We start from the raw sequence: 20,310 nt of genomic DNA on the forward strand, positions 1-20,310 counted from the left end.
GAAGGTCTTTGGAGTTTGTATAGTCTCCCTTTACTTCACTAAACTGTAGCAATAACCTGGTTGTGAATTACTTAAAATCTTAAGTATGAGAAACAGTTCGTGCCAACTTAATAGTGATGGAAGCAGATTGATTTATTTTTAGTCTGTACCTTCTGGTGTGTCACGTGGGGATGGGGAGGGTGTTGAACAGGTTTAGGAAGTAAGTTCTACAGGCTGGTGAGGTTTTGTTTGTTTGAAAGGGTGTAGTGATGATATGATGGGTGTGGGTTTTTCTGTAGTTCAACAAAGAACACAAGCCTGGCAAAGGCAATTGCTTGAGAACAATTTCCTGAAGTTCAGCTTTGGCTATTGCTCCCTCCAAATGGAAGATTCCTTTATGGTCCTCTCATTACAGAAGACCCTGATGTCTTCTATGTTCTGTTGAAATCTAAAAGCATGGATAACACCTTTAGCTGATTTTTGAGTTAAGTAGTTTATAAAGCTTTCTACTTTTCTAGTTATAAAGTTTTATTCTCATTTGTTACCAGAAATGGGTAAGAAGAAATCACATGCCATATTGGAGAACAGGGCTCTAAGGAAGTAGGACCCTATAAACATTTTGTGGTAGGGGAACGTGGTCCAGAACGTAGAATACTTAGATGTTTACTCATTTAGAAGATCCATCAATCCCATCTGGGCACCACCTTTAATCCCAGAGATTCAGGAGACTGAGGCAGGTGGGTGGTAAGTTTGAGGCCAGCCTCAGCAATTTAGTGAGACCCTGTTTCAAATATAAAAAAGATTGGGGATGTAGCTCAGTGGTAAAGTGCTTCTGGGTTCAGTCCCCAGGAACCTCCCCCGCCAAAAAAAAAAAAAAAAAAAATCCCAGCAGCAGCTATAAAGATATAAGCTGAGTTCTCTGTTTAGGAGAAGAGAAGAAAATCCAAAATATTATACTACAAAATAATGATAAATGCATTACATGCAGTAAACGCTATTATGGAAAAGAATGAATAGATAACTTAGGTTATAGTGGGAAAGGAAACTTACTGTGAACTGAATTTATAAGATATAAGAGTTTAGTTTTCCCCCCAATTTTTTGTGATGAAAATTTTCAAATATACAGAAAAGTTAAAAGAATAGTATCCTGAACACCCATTTGCATTTATTTGAATCCAACAGTTAACATTTTGCTATATTTGCTTTATTCCTTTTTTCTCTTTTGGTTGGGTTTAAACCCAGGGTCTCACTCATGCATGCACGCTAAAGCACATATTCTACTGCTAAATTATAGTCCCAACCCCAGTTTATGTTTTCTTTTAAAATATTTTTGTAAGTCGTTGATGGGCCTTCATTTATTTATTTATTTATATTCTGTGCTGAGGATTGAACACAGTCATCACACATGCCAGGCAAGCACTCTACCACTGAGCCACAACCCCAGGCCCGCAATTTATATTTCTTGGTGAATAATTTGAAAGTTGTAGCTATTGGAATTCTTCATCCTTTAATACTTCTGCATGTCCTGAGAAAAGGGATTTTTCCAGTATAACTGCAATACAATTACTGTGCCTAAGAAAGTTGATATTATCTACTATTCAGTCCATATTCAAATTTCCCCAAATGTAAAAAGGTAGATTTTGTTTGTTTTATAAAATATATTTTAAGCCAGGCTCTGTGGCACATGCCTATAATCCCAGCCGCTCAGGAGGCTGAGACAGGAGGATTGCAAATTCAAAGCCAGCTTCAGCAATTTAGCAAGGCCCTAAGCAACTTGGCAAGACCCTGTCTCTAAATAAAATATAAAAAAGGGCGGGAATGTGGCTCAGTGGGTAAGCACCCCTGGGTTCAATCCCCCATACAAAACAATAGTGTTTTTTAAAAAATTTATTTGTCGGGGCTGGGGATGTGGCTCAAGCGGTAGCGCGCTCGCCTGGCATGCGTGCGGCCCGGGTTCGATCCTCAGCACCACATACAAACAAAGATGTTGTGTCTGCCGAAAACTAAAATAAATAAATATTAAAAAAATTCAAAAAAAAAAATTTATTTGTAGTTGTAGATGGATAGAATGACTTTTTGTTTATTTTTATGTGGTGCTGAGGATTGAACCCAGTGCCTCACACATACCAGGCAAGTGCTCTACCACTGAGCTACAGCCCCAGCCCAACAAATCTCTTAATTCCTAAAAGAGTAGGCCACACCTTGAAGTCCTCATCAGGGGAAATATTGGGGTGTGGAGTGCTCAGAAGAAATGATTATGGTACAAGCTTCAACTTTCCAGTCTTTATTTAGAGTGGCCCTTGCATAGGTTATCTTCAGCTTTAAGATTTAGGGTAAACTAAAGGGTAAAATAACTTTTCTTATTCTCTTTTTGCTTTAATTCTTCCCTCTCCATCTTGGTGCTTGGCACCTCTGCAAAATACCTTTCTATTCTGAGCACAAAGCAATGACAATGAAATGGTCTCTAGTGAGGAAAGTTAGCACATTAAAGAGTGATTTATACAATTTTAAATTTGGAAAGAATATTGTGATCTAGTCTAGCCCTTTCAACTAACAAATGAGCCATTAGACTTCTTTTTAAAATATAAGAGAATTATTTGCCTATTTGGTGAAGAAAAATACAGTTTCACTCAAAACATGTTGGTATACAGACTTTTATGAGAGTAACTATCAACTCCTGATAACTCCTTTGGGTTATCAAGAGTGGTTCAGGTTTTGAGCATCTGTCTGATGAGCTTAGCACCTGGAAACTGCCTTCATTTTTTTTCTGGAAAAATGAATGGCAATTTTTTTCTGCATTTGGATTTTATAGCTCCTTTAAAGTAGAATGAGTCATTCGGAGTTTTACATCTTGGAAGTTGCATTATACTCTGTCATGGATATAGCACCTAGATGAAAGCTTTTTTTGTTAACAAGGCTCTCCCCCCCACCCCCACCCCCAAGTGCTGGGGATTGAGTATAGAATCTCATGCATGCTAGGCAAGCACTTTACCACTGAGCTATACCCCTATCAACATAGCTTTCTCTAACAGAATCATAACATTAGTTCAGAAATTTAGAAGATAGGTTCAGATATGACAGTACAAGTAATGTTAAAAGTTGACATTTGGTTGTGTGTTTCTCCAGTGATTTATTTCCATATAGCAGTTTGTCCTGGAAATAACAACTTCATAATGGTATATACATACATATTTATTGTGAACATGTTGGTAAATTATTATAAATTCAAGCAGCCATATACCGGTTTCCCTCCAAAAATTGGGGTGTAATGCCACACCAATACTTAATAAGGGAGTTTTAAAAATTATACTAGTAAGAAGTTCTTGCATCCCATTCTATTAGATGATCTGGATTAGAAAGTTTAATGGCTCATTTGTTAGTTGAAGAAGTTGGGACTAGATCATAATATTCTTTCCAAATTTTAAATTGTATAAATCACTATTTATGTATATAGGGTGTTTCTAGAAAGATTCAAAAGAAACTGGTAATAGTGTTTGTCTTTGGGATGGGAGAGTGGGAAACTGAGGTGTTAGGGAGATTTTCCTTGTGTTTTATTCCATTTGCATTTTTATCATGTGCATGGATTAAAGCTAATATAAAAATTGAAATATATCTTGGCAAACCTGTGATCCCACTGATTTGAGAGGCTGAGTCAGGAGAAATACAAGTTTGAGGCCAGCCTCAGCAATTTAGTGAGGGCTTAAGCAACTTCAGAGAGACCCTGTCTAAAAAAAAGGAGGCCTGAAGGCTAGGAGTGTAGGTCAGTGGTAGAATGCTCCTGGGTTCAATCCCTAGTACCTCCCCCCCAAAACAAAAACAAAACACAACTCTTCCTAAAAGTAATCTGAGCTGGGCAGGATAGCGGTAGCTGTGGCTGTAATCCCTAAAGTTCAAAGCCAGCTTCAATAACTTAGTGAGACCCTGTCTCAAAATAAGAAATAAAAAGGGGATATGGCTCAGTAGTTAAGTGCCCTTGGGTTCAGTCTCCAGTATATGTTAAAAAAAAAAAAAAGGTATTCCTAGGCAGTATAGGAAAATTATGAATTACTATGAAAAGTAAGCTATTACAACAATGTGAAGTATATGTGACTGATAATGGAAATGAAAACAACAATATTGTGTATGTGAAGAAATTTTGTTTTTTAAAAAAATCTTTTGGGGAAATTTAGTGATAATTCTTCAACTGACTTCTTTTCTAAATTAAAGGGAACTTTAGTACAAGAGTAGCTTTTGAGACCCGAGGCCAGACCAGGGTAAACCAGTCAGTTTCCTAAAGAAAAATCAAGAGTCCAGTGGAAAGTTGAGAGTAATTAGCGCAGCAATAAAACTGAACCTTCAGGCTGGCTATGTCAGGATGGTAATGATAATAACTAACCAGGAATGCTTACCAAGTGCCAGGCACTTTGCCAAGCACTTTCTTTTCACCAGCTCACCACAGCCACATTTACTTACCCCTTGCTGGTAAGCAGTGATGCTATGAATGGAATTATAATCTGTCCACCTGACCCTTAGTACTCTTCACAGAGAGCTCTTCACACCTGCCTGACTGCACAACAGTCCTCCTCTGTTTCCTTGGTGGCTGGACCCATGCTGCCCAGGATGAGAGTGATTCTTTCTGCATCTCTGCTCTGTTCTCGCATCACCTTAGAGTGCTAACCATGGACAGAGTTCCTCTTTGAAGGTGCAACCTAATTTTGAAGAAGTCACAGCTGCCCTAGTGTGTTCTTTGATCCCAGCCCTGGACCACTCATTCACTTCCTGTTTTCTCCTGCCTACTCTGTTTACTTTGTTCCATTGTTCCTAGTACTACAAGTCAAGTTTTGTTGCTGGAGTTGGGGGAGGAGAATGACTACCAGAACTATTTCCGGCATTCCTTTAAGCCCCTGAAGGTGCAGCCCAGGACAAAGTCCGATCACACCCTTTTTAGCTGTGATCTTTTCTCCTGTGATCATTTTCCCCACCTCTTACCTCCAATTTGTCAGGAGACTAAACTATTTCCCAGAAATGCTTTTTTGCATTTTCAGAGTTTTATTGCATACTTGCATTAATTACTTAATTTTAGTTGTCAACTTATATTTGAATTTACAGAGGCAATTCAAAATTAGGGACAAAATAACTCTTTTCCTCTGAGGATATAGCTCAGTTGGTAGAGTGCTTGCATAGCATGCACAAGATTCTGGGTTCAATCCCCAGCACCACCAAAAAAAAAAAAAAGAGAGAGAGAGAAAAATAACTTTCTTGCAGATGTCATCTGATGATGGCATGACCATTTTATAAATTGCCTAATTTGCTTTTTGGAAAAAGTTCCTTTCCTGGGAACTCAGTGAAGTTTATGCAGTCACAGAAAAGAGGTTGACCCCAAGCTGTGGGGTTCTTTTACCCATAGGTCAGTCCTAAAGGAAGAGATAAGACCTCTAATGCTTAGTGCAAGAGTAAATCAGATTTTCAAAATAGAATGTTTGATATACCCCAATTTTTAATTCAGTACAAGTTTCTTACCCAGCAATGCCAACCTGAAACACCAAACTGATTAGTAGATTTGAGATTTTAATCAAAGCAAAGTATGCCTTTTCATAGCCTGTAACTCAGGATGTTGAAATGTGAAATTCTCAATATCCTTTTCTCTTTTTTGGTAAGACACAATACCTTTATTTTATTTATTTATTTTTATGTGGTGTTGCGGATCTAACCCAGGGCTTCGCACATGCTAGGCGAGTGCTCTACCGCTAAGCCACAATCCCAGCCCCATCTTTTTCTCTTTTTTTAACATTTTTTAAAAATATGTTTTTTTAGTTTTAGGTTGACACAATATCTTTATTTTATATTTATGTGGTGCTTGAGGATCAAACCCAGTATCTCATGCATACTAGGCAAACACTGTACCACTGAGCCACAACCCCAGCCCCGTCTTTTTTAAAAAATATTTTTTTAGTTGTAGATGGACACAAAATCTTCCTTCCTTCCTTCCTTTATTGTGTTAAATCTTAACTATCTGATATGTAATGTGTGTGTGTGCGCGCGCGCGATGTTCAGGATCAAAACTAGGGCCTTACTCACACACTCTATAACTAAACTACATTCCCAGCCCCTAAAATGTTCTTAATTAAACCTAGACATCATTATTGAGAGTCAGTTTTGATTGTTCTTGATTTAGTTTATTTGAGTCCTTTCTACTTTTATCTTTCAAACTTTCTTCTTTGGTGGGGGTGGGGGTACTGGGCATTCCTCTATCACTGAGCTACATGCCAGCCCTTTTTTACTTTTACTGAGACAGGGTGTCTTTAAGTTGCCCAGGCTGGCCTAGAATTCGGGATTCTCCTACCTCAGCCTCCTGAGTACCTAGTATTATAGGCCTGTGCCACCAGGCCTGACTACATTTTGTGCTTTGACACTCTAGATTGCCTAGCGTTGTGACATCTCCCCATCTCACACACTCTAAAGCATTTCACGATGGGCTGGCATGTAACTGTGCAGTGTGAATGGGTGCCTATTTTCCAACCGGAACTAATTTTGTGCTCTTTAGTTTCCCACAGTCAGATCACTCGTCTCTACAGCCGATTCACCAGCCTGGACAAAGGAGAGAATGGGACTCTCAGGTAGGCAGCTAGTGTCTTTCTTTATTTTCCTCACAGAAGCCAGAAACTCTGGCAGTGTCTGGATAGCTGCCCTTATCCCACGGGCAGACATGATAGGTGTCCAGCTTGAGGAGTCAAAGAAGCATTTCATCACCAGTCTTTGAGTATCATTCATCCATGAGGGAATTAAATTAGCAGAACAATGACACTAAATTTACCACTAGGTGTTGCTTTATTCCAGTTCCCCTTTGTTTAGGTGTCCATTGTCTGGTCCTAGGAATGTACTTTCAAGATTTCATCTCTGTGCCCATAATCCCAGTGACTCTGAGGCTGAGACAGGAGGATCACAAATTCAAGGTCAGCCTGAGCAATTTAGTGAAGCCCTTAGCAACTTAGTGAGACCCTGTCTCAAAATAAAAATAAAAGGGCTTGGGATGTAACTCAGAGGTAAAGTACTCTTAGGCTAAATTCTCAGTACCAAAAAAAAGAGAGATTTTAGCTCTTTGCTACCATTTCCCCACAGCTCTTTCCTAAATGATGATTTTTTTTTTAAGAAGCTGACCCATAGGTGGTGTAGGTGATTTTGTCTTCTCTCCTCTTCTCTTATATCCCAAACTAAAACCCTAGGGTACATGACTCTGTGTATATTGATGTTAAAACTAGACAAAATGCTTAGTATTTTGTCTAGAGCTATGATTCTAATTAGAAGGCCATTTTACCACACAGGGCAAAAGGTCTGGAGGCATTTTTTTATTGATGTGATTAGAGAATGCTACTGGTATCTGGTAGGTAGAAGCCAAGGATGCTGCTAAGTGTTTTGCAATGCACAGGATAAAAAAAAAAAAAAAAAAGAGTTTCCATGACAAAGAATCATATTGTCCTAAATGTCAGTAGTGCTAACATTTGAGAAACTCTGCTCTAGATTAAATATATGATCTCAGAGTAATATAATGCTCTATTGTTTTGTGCTTGCAATTGTCATAGTCAAATGAAATATCTCCTCCCATCATCCCCACCCTCTCATTAGCAACCTTTTTTTTTTTTAATGCCATTGTTTTTTAGCTTTGATTGGCATTAATAAAGCTATTTGCCTTTCTAGTGACTGGCCTGAAACAGTTTGGAACTTCTTTGCAATGGCTTCTAGCACATTCCTAGAATGTAGCATGATTATACCCTTTAGGTATAATCTTTAGGCAAAAAAGCTAGAGAATGCTGGTAAATTCAGAGGGCTGTATTTCTATAGGGCAAAAATCTGTTAGCACTGACAACTGAAATCATGCTGTTCAAGTCAATGAATTCTTAGTATGTGCAAAGACCATGCTAGGTGTTTTTGTTTTGTTTTGTTTTTTAAGAGGGGGTACAGGGAGCTGGGATTGTGGCTCAGTGATAGAGCATTCGCCTAGCATGTGCGGGGCGATGGGTTCGATCCTCAGCACTACATAAAAATAAACGTGTGTGTCCAACTACAACTAAAACAAAATACTAAAAAAAAAAAAGGGGGGGGGTAGGGGTCCAGGCTGACCTTGGACTCCATGAGCCTCCTGCTTCAACCTCCCAAGTAGCTGGGATTGAGACTGGGATGTTGCTTAGTGGCAAAGTGCTTCCCTCACATACATGAACCCTGGGTTTGATCCCCAGTTCCAAAAAAGAAAAGACAAAAAAAAGACTCCAACCACCATGCCCAGCAGCTTTTTTTTTTTTTTTTTTAATTGTGGCACAATACATATAACATAACCAACTCAGTGGCTTTAGGTATATTTATAGTATTGTACAACCATCACCATAATCTAGCTCTAGAACATTTTAATCACCCCAAATGAAAATTCTATACTCATAAGCAGTCACTTCCCATTTCCCCTTTTCCTGAACCCCTGGCAACCACTACTATACTTTGTCTTCCTATGGACATTTTTTATAAATGGAATCATATAATATGTGATCTTTTTGGGATTAGCTTCATTCCATTTAACATGATATTTTCAGGGTTCATTCATGTATGGCATGTATCATACATTATTCCTTTTTATGGCTGATTTATATCCCACTTATGGATACCACATTTCATTTTATCCATTCATAAGTCTGATGGGCATTTATATCTGTTAGCTATTATAAATAGTCTAACTGAGCATTTTTGTGTTGACATATGTTTTAATTTCTTTTGGGCATATCTTTAGGAGTGGAATTGTGGTTAATATGGTAATTCTTTGCTTAACTTATCGAGGGACTGCCACACCATTTTCTTCAGGGACTCTACCATAAGACTTTTCCACTGTAGTGTACAAAGATGCTAGTTTCTCTATATCTTCATCAGCACTTATTCTTTTGATTGTAGCCATCCCAGTAGATGTGAAGTGGTGTATCATTGTGGTTTTGATTCGTATTTCCCTAATGGCTGATGGTGTTGAGCCTTCTTTTCTTCTTCTTTTTTTTTTTTTTTTTAAATATTTATTTATTTATTTTTAGTTTTCCGTGGACACAACATCTTTGTATGTGGTGCTGAGTATCGAACCCGGGCCGCACGCATGCCAGGCGAGCACGCTACCGCTTGAGCCACATCCCCAGCCCCTAGCCTTCTTTTCTTTATTTATGTTTTGGAGGTACTGGGGATTGAACCCAGGGGTGCTCTACATACAGGTCCATCAGTATGATCTGTTTCCCCAGCCCTTGTTATTATTATTTTTTTCTCACTACATTGCTGAGGCTGGCCTCGAATTTGCAGACCTTCTGCCTTAGCTTCCTAAGTCACTGGGATTATAGGAATGTACTACTCTGCCTGACTTTGAGCTGCTTTTCATGTGCCTATTGGCCCCTTTGTATAACTTCTTTGGAGAAATGCCTATCAGTTACTTTGCACTTTTTAATTGTTTGGGTTTTCTCTTCTCTTCTCTTTTCTCTCTTGTCTATTTGTTGTTGAGTTGTAAGGACTCTTTGTATAATCTGGATATTTAACATGGATTAATAAGAGTTTTTTTATGTAATGTGACCCTTAACATTAATTCTTATCTGAATACAAGACCTTTATATATTATTTGCAAATATTTGTTTTGCTGTTCTACAGATTTTCTTTTCTTTTTGTTTTTTCCTCCACTTGGGTGCTGAAGATAAAATCAACATTTTTTATTTTTTATTTTTATTTTATTTTATTTTTTTTTTAATTTTTAATATTTATTTTTTAGTTCTCGGCGGACACAACATCTTTGTTGGTATGTGGTGCTGAGGATCGAACCCGGGTCGCACGCATACCAGGCAAGCGTGCTACCGCTTGAGCCACATCCCCAGCCCCAAAATCAACATTTTTTAAAGATAAAATGCTAGATAAGTGTTGTACACTGAACTACATCCCAGCTTTGTGGAATTTCTTTTACTATCTTTACATTGTTCTTTGAAGCAGAAAAATTTTTAATTTTTTTCCATTTTTTATTGGTGCATTATAATTGTGCATAATGGTAGGGTTCACTATTAACAAAACTTTGTATTTTCATGGAGCACAACTTCTTTAAGTTTTTTTTGGAGTCATACCTAAGAAATGATAGCTAAGGGGCTGGGGTTGTGGCTCAGTGGCAGAGCGCTTGCCTCAAACACGTGAGGCACTGGGTTCAATCCTCAGCACCACATAAAAATAAATAAACAAAATAAAGATATTGTGTCCATGTATAAATAAAAATATTTATAAAAAAGAAAGAAAGAAATGATAGCCAAATCTAAGGCCCTGGAGACTTATCCTTATTTTTTCTTGTAAGAGTTTTATAGTGTTAGTGCTTATTCTTAAGTCCTTGATTAATTTTGAGTTGTTTTTCTCTATATAGTATGAGTCCATCTTCATGTTTTGCATGTAGATATCCAGTTGTCCCAGCATCATTTGTTGAAGATACTATTAAAACTATATGGATTGGGCTGGGGTTGTGGCTCAGTGGTAGAGCACCACCTAGCACATGCCATCCTCATTAACACCACATAAAAATAAATAAATAAAATAAAGGTATTGTGGGGCTGGAGTTGTAGCTCAGTGGTAGAGTGCTTGCCTCGTATGTGTGAGGCACTGGGTTCTATTCCCTGCACCACATATAAGTAAGCAAGTAAATAAAGATCCATCAACAGCTTAAAAAAAAAAAAAAATCAAAGGTATTGTGTCCAACTACAACTAAAAAATAAATATTAAAAAAAAAAAACTATATGGATTTGTACTCGAAAGGTAACCAGAGTAGAAACCTCTATTTTTCTCTTTGTCAATTGAGGCATTTTATTTGAATATATATATTATATTTTTAGAGAATTGCAGGCTTTCTGCTTTCTGGTGCCACATCCTGAACTGCTTTCCTCTACCATACCCTTCCACCATGTGGTTCTGCCTCACCTTGAGTCCAGATAATAGATTCAGCCATCTACGAACTGAGACCTCTGAAACTGTGAGCCCCAAATAAAATTTTCCTCCTTTAAAAAAAAAGAGAACTGCAGGATTTTCTCTCCTTTCGTGTTTTCATCTTGCTTCTTCGTGGTCCATAATGCCATCTTAGGCTCTCAGGACAGTGAAACCAAACTGATAGGATGGGAGCATGTCATTCTCTCATTTTTCTAGGTCTTTCAGTTGCACATCAAATCTGGGGCTGAGCCGGGTGCAGTGGTGCATGCCTGTAATCCCAGTGGCTTGGGAGGTTGAAGCAGGAAGATTGCAAGTTCAAGGTTAGCCTCAGTAATTTAGTGAGGCCCTAAGCAACTCAGCAAGATCCTGTATCTAAATTAAAATATAAGAAAGGGCTGGAGATGTGGCTCAGTTGTTAAGCAGGGGCTCCTGGGTTCAATACTCAATACCGATAGATAGATAGATAGATAGATAGATAGATAGATAGATAGATAGATAGATAGATAATCTGGGACTGATCATTCCACACTTGCTTAACTTGCCTGTAAGTTTCACAGCATTTTCCGAGCTCAGTGACCATTAGTAATTTACAATTTGCCAGTGTATCCATGCTTCATCATCATAGTTAGGAGGAAATCAGATGATGGCTTTGAACATGGCCTAATAAGAACCATGTGCTTGCCTTTTAGAAGTCTTGACGATCTTGAGGACACTAGCCAGGATTCATGTGTACAACTATGGTGGTATGGAAAGATATTGGAATGAAACAGCTTTAATACTTTAATCATTCCTTTGAGTTTGGATTTATATCTTCCTCATAAATTCAGATTGAACTACTCAATAAAAATAGAGAATTTATGTTAATTCCAAGTTCTTTTCTTCTTTGTAGAAAATAGGCAACTCGTAAATGTGTATGTTTTCATTATTCCCACTTTTTGGTGGAAAACAATGGAAAAGTTTTTATAAAATGAGAAAACATTTCAGATGTCAGCTAGTGTCATGTACTCTTTAAAGTCTAGGTAAGATTTGCTGAAGCCTAGCCTGGTAGCATATGCCTGTAATCCCACCAGAAAATGGAAGTAAAAGGATTACAAATTCAACAGCCTCTGAATTGCCAGTGTGATGGCTCATAGGATCACAAATTCAAGGCCAGCTTCAGCAATTTAGTGAGGCCCTAAGCAACGTAATGAGACCTTGTCTCAAAAGGGCCTGGGGTTGTGGCTCAGTGGTAGAGTGCTCGCCTAGCATGCACAAGGCACTGGGTTTGATCCTCAGCACCACATAAATGTAAAACAAAGATGTTGTATCCACCTAAAAACTTTAGAATAAATATTTAAAAAAAAAAAAAAGTGCTAGGGATGTGGCTCAGTGGAAAAGTGCCCTTGGGTTAAATCCCTAGTACCAAAAAAAAAAAAAAAAAAAAATTTCCTCGACCACTAAAGCACCATTTTGTACTCTGTGGGAAATGGGTGGACTCACTTGCTCATTTGTTAGGGATTTTTGAGTACCTATAAATGTGCTAGCCACAGTTCTCAGTGCTGATTTCTACACATTCTTTGTGTGAGAAGAGGTGGTAGGAAGTGATGGGTAATTTTTGATTTCACAGTCCTCTGAATCTGATTTTTTTTGTACTTAGCTTCACCAAGCTCTAATTCTTAAACCTGTTCTTTGATCATTCTTATGAGTGGATTTGAATATGGAAGACACACCAAACCACCTTGACTACAAAAAGGAAATTATCCCATTAGAATAGACCAAATAATATGTCAAATAATAAGCAACTATAGCACATTTTATGTTACTCATTTTGATGAATCCACTCATTCTCAGAGATTTCTCACTGGCTGAGCTTCCAGTTGAGAAGCATCTCAACCTCTAGCCATTTGGTCAGATTCCAGCCAACTACTCTCCTACTCCCTCTAACCATGGAAATTAGCTGGTGAACCCTTATTCTTTGGTACTACAGAGCAAATCAGCTCTTTGCAGCCTTTTCTGCCAGTTTGAACTTTATCTTTTCAGAATCCATATGTGTGTTCTGCTGAAAGTTAGTGACTTCCAATTTTGTATTAGCTGCAACAGATTCCACCTTCTTAAGAAGGCATTTGGGTGTGTTAGGAGAAATACTTTTCATTCTATGATTTTTTTTTTAGAGATGGGGTTTCTGTTGCCTGAGCTGGCCTGACTCTCAACCTTCTGAGCCCAGGTGATCCTCGTACCTCAGCCTCCTGAGTAGTTGGTACACACCACCACACCTGGCTTTTCAACCGTTTTTAATCTTTCCTCTCCATATCTGTGGCCTGGGCTGAGGTCATAGCTCAGTGGTGGAGCATTTGTCTTGCAAGCATGAGGCACTGGGTGCCATCCTCAGCACCACATAGAAATAAATAAGTAAAATAAAGGTAGTGTGTCCATATCTGTGACATGAAGCCAAATTCGGCAGAGTGAGAAGCTCTAGTGTAGATTCTTGGCATTTCACATTCCTTTGTAATGATTATTTCTCAATAGAACATAAAATACGATCTATAAAAAACTTTGGTTATAATAGAGCTTCTTCAAAGTGTTTTTAGATTCATTCTAAAGTATGTTCTTTAAATATAAACTTATATACATATGTATACATACATGTATCTTTTTTCTTAGTTGTTTATGAACCATTATTTTTGTTTGTTTATATGCAATACTGAGAATTGAACCCAGTGCCTGACACATGCTAGGCAAGAGCTCTACCACTGGGCTACAATGCGAGCCCCTAAAGTATGTTTTATAGACTAATAGATTCCTTGGTCTGTCAATAGGTATTGTATTAAAAAATATGTGAAAAGTTTGATAAATGAGGTTTAAAGCTTCTTTTTTTTTTAAAGAGAGAGAGAGAGAGAGAATTTTTTAATATTTATTTTTTAGTTCTCGGCAGACATAACATCTTTGTTTGTATGTGGTGCTGATAACATCTTTGTTTGTATGTGGTGCTGAGGACCAAACCCGGGCCACACGCATGCCAGGCAAGCGCGCTACCACTTGAGCCACATCTCCAGCCTGGTTTAAAGCTTCTTTATGACAGAATTTTACCCACATCATATATAATTGGAAATTTCCAAGGGAGAATATTGTAAACAGTATTTGTCAAATTGATTTGCTCTTTTGCTATAGACTCCTTTTTACACAAACCATAATTTTAGGTTGGTGTTTCACAGAATATAATATATACTATAATCTTAGAAATCTTACTTAGATGCCATTATTTGGATAAAATATTTCTATGATTGCTTTGGTTTTGTATGCCTGGAATGGGCACTGGCAATAGTTGGCAACCAACTCATTGTTATTTTTAGGTGCATACACAATTAAAAAAATTTTTAGATGGAAAAATAATTTATTAATGGATGTACACAAGGAGTGGGAAGCACAATGAAGACCTCATGAATCCTGGGCCCACCACTTGTCTGAGGAATCAAGATTGGGGATATATATGACCCTACAGTCATCCATGATAACCTGCTTCATAGCCTCTATATCTTAAGATTCATCCACATTAATCATGGTAAAATTTCACTTCATTGAGATGTGGATCTTCTGGTGGCCAGGGAACTTGAATGTGGCTCAAATGTAGGTTCTCTATCCTTGTTCTGCAGTTGGACATTATGACTTGGCTATTGTGAACCCTGATCATCATGCTAGGGTTTTTCTTTCCTTCTCCTTTTTCTTTTCTCGTGAATGCGTGTGTGTGTGTGTGTGTGTGTGTGTGTGTGTGTGTGTGTAGGGGGGTTCTGGGGATAGAATCCAGGGTCTTATGCATGCTAGGCAATCATTCTGCCACTGTCTATAACTCTAGCCAGCCAGTTCTTAGGTTTTTCAAAGGCACTCCACATACTTGTCTTAAGCTTAAATTGGGCACAACAAAAGATCAGAGACATGAATATCCATTGGAAAGTGCTGCCTCCAAGGTCCCCTGGGCAACCTGTACAAGCAGCAGACTTTATAAACCACTGGGGAGATTGCTGTTTGCAGTCATTGCACATTGGATCCCCTGGGCCCATTCTTTAAAAGATCCTTTAATTAATTACTTTTAATACTACTTCCCTTACTTTGCAACTGAGTATGGTGCCTTAGTGAAATTCTGCAGGGCAGAATGGTTCTCAACTCTGCTGCACCCTTTCTGCTCAAACTTCTGTTACAACATCCACATCTGCCTTCTGAATTCCAGAATTTATTAGAATACCTCAGCTACTTAGTACATTTCTGCTATCCTGATTGTTTATACTATGGAAATATTCCCATGTATACCTTTTGGCTGACATTTCGGGGAGTTTTAAAGAATGAGAGGAGGTGAATGTGTATGTGCACACCACTCTCAACCAAAAGTCAGAATGCAGCCTTGCAGATAATCCAGTCTGACCCTGGAACACTAAACTAGCAAACAGTGGATAAACTAGCAAATACTGGCTTGAACATTTATTGGCACTGTATAGGAAAAAATTCTGTCATATAACAACAAAATGATCTTGTCAGTTGAATTTAAAATATTAATTAAATACTTTAGGTATTAGAAAATATTGTTGTTTCAGTGTTAATATGTTGTACCATATAATTAATCTGTTAAACTCTTGATTATTTTCTCTTTTTTATTTGTACATTATAATTATGCATAATAGTGGGATTCATTATGCCATACTTGTATATGCACACAACATAATTTGATCAATCTCATTCCCTAATACTTTCCTTCCACCCTCCCCCTTAATTCTGTAGTACTGATGATTGAACCTAGGGCCTTGTTCATGCTAGGCAAGTACTCTATCACTAAGCTACATCCTCAGCCTGTTTTGTTTTATTTTGAGGCAGGGTCTCACTAAGTTGCTCAGGCTGGCCTTGAACTTGAGATCCTTTTGCCTCAGCCTCCTGAGTAGCTGTGATTATAGGTGTATGCCACCATGCCTGGCTGTGTTCTCAAATGAATGTGTGTTTAATGATGTCAAATTAACAGATTTTATTCACCTCATTATGTAAAATTCATATAAATCATCAACCTCTGGGTACTTGAAATATAAATAGGTTCCTGTGAGACCAACTCTCTGTGTAAGAGAAGGGATTTTACTAGGGCTAGGGATGTAGCTAAGTTGTATAGCACCTGCCTAACATGTGCGAACCTACTGTTTTGGTTCCAGCATGGAAGAAAAAAACAAAAAACAACAATTAAAAAAAAAAAAAGAAAAAGGAGAGAGAAAATAGAGAAGGAACTTCCACAATGAAAGAAATCAGTATAGAGGTATAGAACCTCTGTTTACGGGCTGGGGATGTGGCTCAAGCGGTAGCGCGCTAGGCCTGGCATGCGTGCGGCCCGGGTTCGATCCTCAGCACCACATACCAACAAAGATGTTGTGTCCGCCGAGAACTAAAAAAATAAATATTAAAAAAAAAAAAAAAAAAAAAGAACCTCTGTTTACTCACAGTCTCTCTCAAACTGACTTTTCATAGCATCTTTGTGCTTTTTTTTTTTTTTTTTTTTTTTTTTTAAAGAGAGAGTGAGAGAGGGGAGAGAGAGAGAGAGAGAGAGAGAGAGAGAGAGAGAGAGAGAGAATCTTTTAATATTTATTTTTTAGTTTTCGGCGGACACAACATCTTTGTTGGTATGTGGTGCTGAGGATCGAACCCGGGCCGCACGCATGCCAGGCGAGCGCGCTACCGCTTGAGCCACATCCCCAGCCACATCCCCATCTTTGTGCTTTTGAATGTCTGGAAAACCACTGCTCCTGAGGAAGTTTTTGGCCGCAAAGAATGCCACTGTATATGGTTTCATTTGTGGACTTGCCTACTAATAGTAACAATGTCTTTTTCTCAAAAAAACTTCCTAGGTATGCTGTAAGGCTAAATATAATGTTGGTGTGTTTTGTAATGAGTTCACATTTATTTCAAATGAATTTTACACTTGCATGTAGACCACTTTGGAGTATTTAATTTTTCTCTATTGGGGTTGGATTTGTTGGCAAATTTGAGAAATTAACTTTTAGAAAAACTGCTCAGACAATCCATATTTTAGATGTTCTATACAATTGTCTATTGTTCAACAGTTGAAAACCTGTTTTTAATACACTGCCATTTTAAATTTTGATGTTTTAAATAATATTCCCTTTGGTCTGGTAACTGGAAGCACTTGTATATAAAAACAAAATAGTAAAACTAGAACTAGATAGTATCAAAGGACAGGGTTTAAGTCCTTGTTAATATTGGAAAGTCCAAATCTAGATCCCACTATTAAGACTGAGGGTTTCAGGCTAAGTTGTGTGCCCCAAAATTGATACTAGACCTGGTGTTTAAACGTGTCTTTTCTCAGCTAAAATTATTAAGCTTGTTAGACATTAAACTTAAGTATGTAACCATGCAATTCAAATCAGCTGTAGTCTTAATTTAAAAGGGAATATTGATTTTTTTTAACCTTGGTCAAACAAGAAGAACTACATTTTGGTGATAATATGGACTTTGTATTTCATGACATTGTTTAATAAAAGCTGGGTACATATTTGTTGAGTTAAATAATCAGGACTTAAGTGATTATCTTTTAACTTTTTTTTTTTTTTTTTTTTGGTAAAGGGCATCGAATCCAAAGCCTCACACATTTTAAGAAATTCAGTTATGAATGGCTTTTTTGTGTCATTCATTGTTACAAAAATTATTACCCTACGTGATCACGAAAGATTAAAGTCCAGAGTTATTGTTCCAGGGCTTTGTGCTTAGTCCAGTAGGTCAGTTTCTACCTGTCTTCAGAGGTAGTAAAGATGAGCTAATTGTTAAGTACCATGTAAATATTAAACCATAAGAGGAACAGAGTGTGAAGATTTCTGAGTAAAACAGGAGCATTTCATGCTGTTTTGCCTTCATTAGCATTTAGTATGAAGAAGACAGAGCAACGATGTGTTTATCTTCTATTAGTAAACTTCTAAGAGGCAGGAATCAGATTTATTGAAGTTTGTATTTTTATAACTTTTTATCTAGAAGTAGTTTCATACTTACAGAATATTGCTATGTACAAGAACAGTACAAAGAACTTTTGTATACTTGATACCCAGAGTAACAATTGTTCACATTTGTTTTACATATTTCAGACTATTTCCTATTACAAGGATAGTCTCAGATCAAAATCAAGAAATGTAGCATTTTTATACAGTGTTAGTATGTAATATTCCATATTCAGTATGTCCATATTCTGTATAATTCATGTTTCATTTTCACTTATCTTCTAATAATGTTGTTTATAGAAGTTTTTTTCCTTAGTCCAAGGGATCAGTTGGACTTAATCTCTTTAGTCTCCTTTGATCTGGAACAATCTCCTACCTTTCTCTTTTTGTTTATTTATATAATGGTAGGGATTGAACCTGGGACCTCATGCATGCTAAGTACATGCTCTACCTCAGCCCCTCTGCTTTTCTTTACCCTTCATGACATAGATTTTTTTTTTCTTTTTGATACTGGAAATTGAACTCAGGGGTGGGGTGTACTAAGCAACATCCCCAACCTTTTTTTGTATTTTATTTAGAGACAGTGTCTCTCTAAGTTGCTTAGGGCCTTGCTAAGTTGCTGAAGTTGGCTTTCAACTCAAAATCCTGCCTCAGCTTCCTGAGCTGCTGGGATTATAGGTGTGCAACACTGCACCTGGCAACATTGCTATTCTTGAAGAGTGCTGCACAAATATGTTTTATACAACTTTGAATTTTGGCACAGGATGTCATCTAAAGAAGGTATATATATATATATATATATATTCTGAGACTTTTAAAAAATTTTCTTTTTAGTTGTAGATGGACACAGTATCTTTATTTATTTATTTTTATGTGGTGCTGAGGATCGAACTCAGTGCCTCACACATGCGAGGCAAGTGTTCTACCACTGAGCTACAACCCCAGCCCCTAAAGAAGGTTTTTAGGAGTGACTATTAAGAACTTGAAATAGTTATGGTGGCATGCATCTGTAGTCACGACTGCATGGAGGCTGAGATGGGATCATTGCTTGAGTCCACGTTTGAAGGAAGCCTGGGTAACATAGTAAGACTCCATCTCACCACCACCAACAAAAAAAAAATTATTTAATTTAAAAAATGTCTGTTGAGATCTGGGATTGTAGCTCAGTGGTAGACTGTTTGCCTAGCATATATGAGGCACTGGATTCAATTCTCAGCACCATAAATAAATAAATAAATACACACACACACACACACACACACACACACACACTCTCTCACACACAAATGTCTGTTGAACATGTTTTGAGAGAGCAACTTTCTTTCAAAAAGTTTAACATGGGAGCCAGATGTGGTGGCTCTGAGTCAGGAGGATCATCAGTTCAAAGCCAGTCTCAGCAACTAAGCAAAGCAACTTAGTGAGACCCTGTCTCAAAATAAAAAAATTAAAAGGGGTAGGGGTGTGGTTAAGCACCCCTGAGTGCAAGCCCTGTTAACCCCCCCCCCCCGCACACAAAAAAGTTTAACATGGGAAAGTAATGTGTTTTTATTTATTTATTTATTTATTTTTTTTAAAGCACATACTTTGACTTACAGAGTTGGATTCAAATCACATTTCTGCTACTTAGTAGTTGTGTCAAGGGCAAATTACTTTATCCCAATTGATTCAGTTTCCTCAGCCCTAAAAGGGTATAGATAAAGCATTGGCATGAAGAAATGAGATATTGTATATAAACAAAGTTAGAGCAGTACAGGATGTATATGTGGTGAATGATAACTACTAATATTCACTGAACACAACTTCCCAGTTGTGTGAGGATGACTGCTCTTGTCATGTTCAATGATCAAATACTTCTCTAGCTCTAGTATAAAAGGAGATGGAGGAAAATCCAGAAATATGGAAATCATTTGGTTGTCACGTTCTTTCTTGAATGTAAATATCATCTAAGAATTCCTTGTATTTAGTAGGTGCTTGAGATTATTAAAAAGTATTTTTAGTTATAGATGGACACAATACCCTTATTTTATTTATTTTTTTATGTGATGTTGAAGATCGAACATAGTGCTTCACATGTGCTAGGGTAAACGCTCTACCACTGAGCCACAACCACAGCCTGGTGCTTGAGATCTTACCAGGATGTGGCAGCACCTCAAAAGTTTAAAAAAAAAAAAAAAGCTTTTCCCCCCACATTTAAATTCTAAGGAACAGCTTAGTATTTCCTTGTCAGATAGTTTGTTGACGTAACCTGTGTGCTGAATTCACTGGAATGTGGCATAGTCAAATATGGCTACTTTTACCCCTGAGTTGATGCAAGAAATATTTGGCAGCTATTAAAGTGCTATTCTTTGCAATTATTTGGTATAATTTGCCCCCAAAATAAATTCCAAGAGGTAATATTCTTCTTAGTTTGTACCCTGTTTCAGATGTAAGAGTTCTTTCTAAG

General features: G+C 37.6%; 1 protein-coding gene and 1 non-coding gene across 2 annotated transcripts in view; one reads left to right on the plus strand and one right to left on the minus strand.

The window, feature by feature from the left end:
* The window catches only part of Chp1 (calcineurin like EF-hand protein 1), a 48,159-nt gene that overhangs the window by 4,139 nt on the left and 23,710 nt on the right, over window positions 1–20,310 (plus strand). The window contains exon 2 of the mRNA XM_026392313.2: window positions 6,503–6,575. Coding sequence (XP_026248098.1) covers window positions 6,503–6,575 — 73 coding nt within the window. The remainder of the gene's footprint in view (window positions 1–6,502; window positions 6,576–20,310) is intronic.
* On the minus strand, window positions 14,846–14,984 carry LOC113186196 (small nucleolar RNA SNORA70). The gene has a single exon (XR_003301242.1). It is a non-coding gene; the product is annotated as a small nucleolar RNA SNORA70 (small nucleolar RNA).

This window comes from Urocitellus parryii, chromosome 6, assembly GCF_045843805.1.
Source record: "Urocitellus parryii isolate mUroPar1 chromosome 6, mUroPar1.hap1, whole genome shotgun sequence".
Classification (NCBI taxonomy): domain Eukaryota; kingdom Metazoa; phylum Chordata; class Mammalia; order Rodentia; family Sciuridae; genus Urocitellus; species Urocitellus parryii.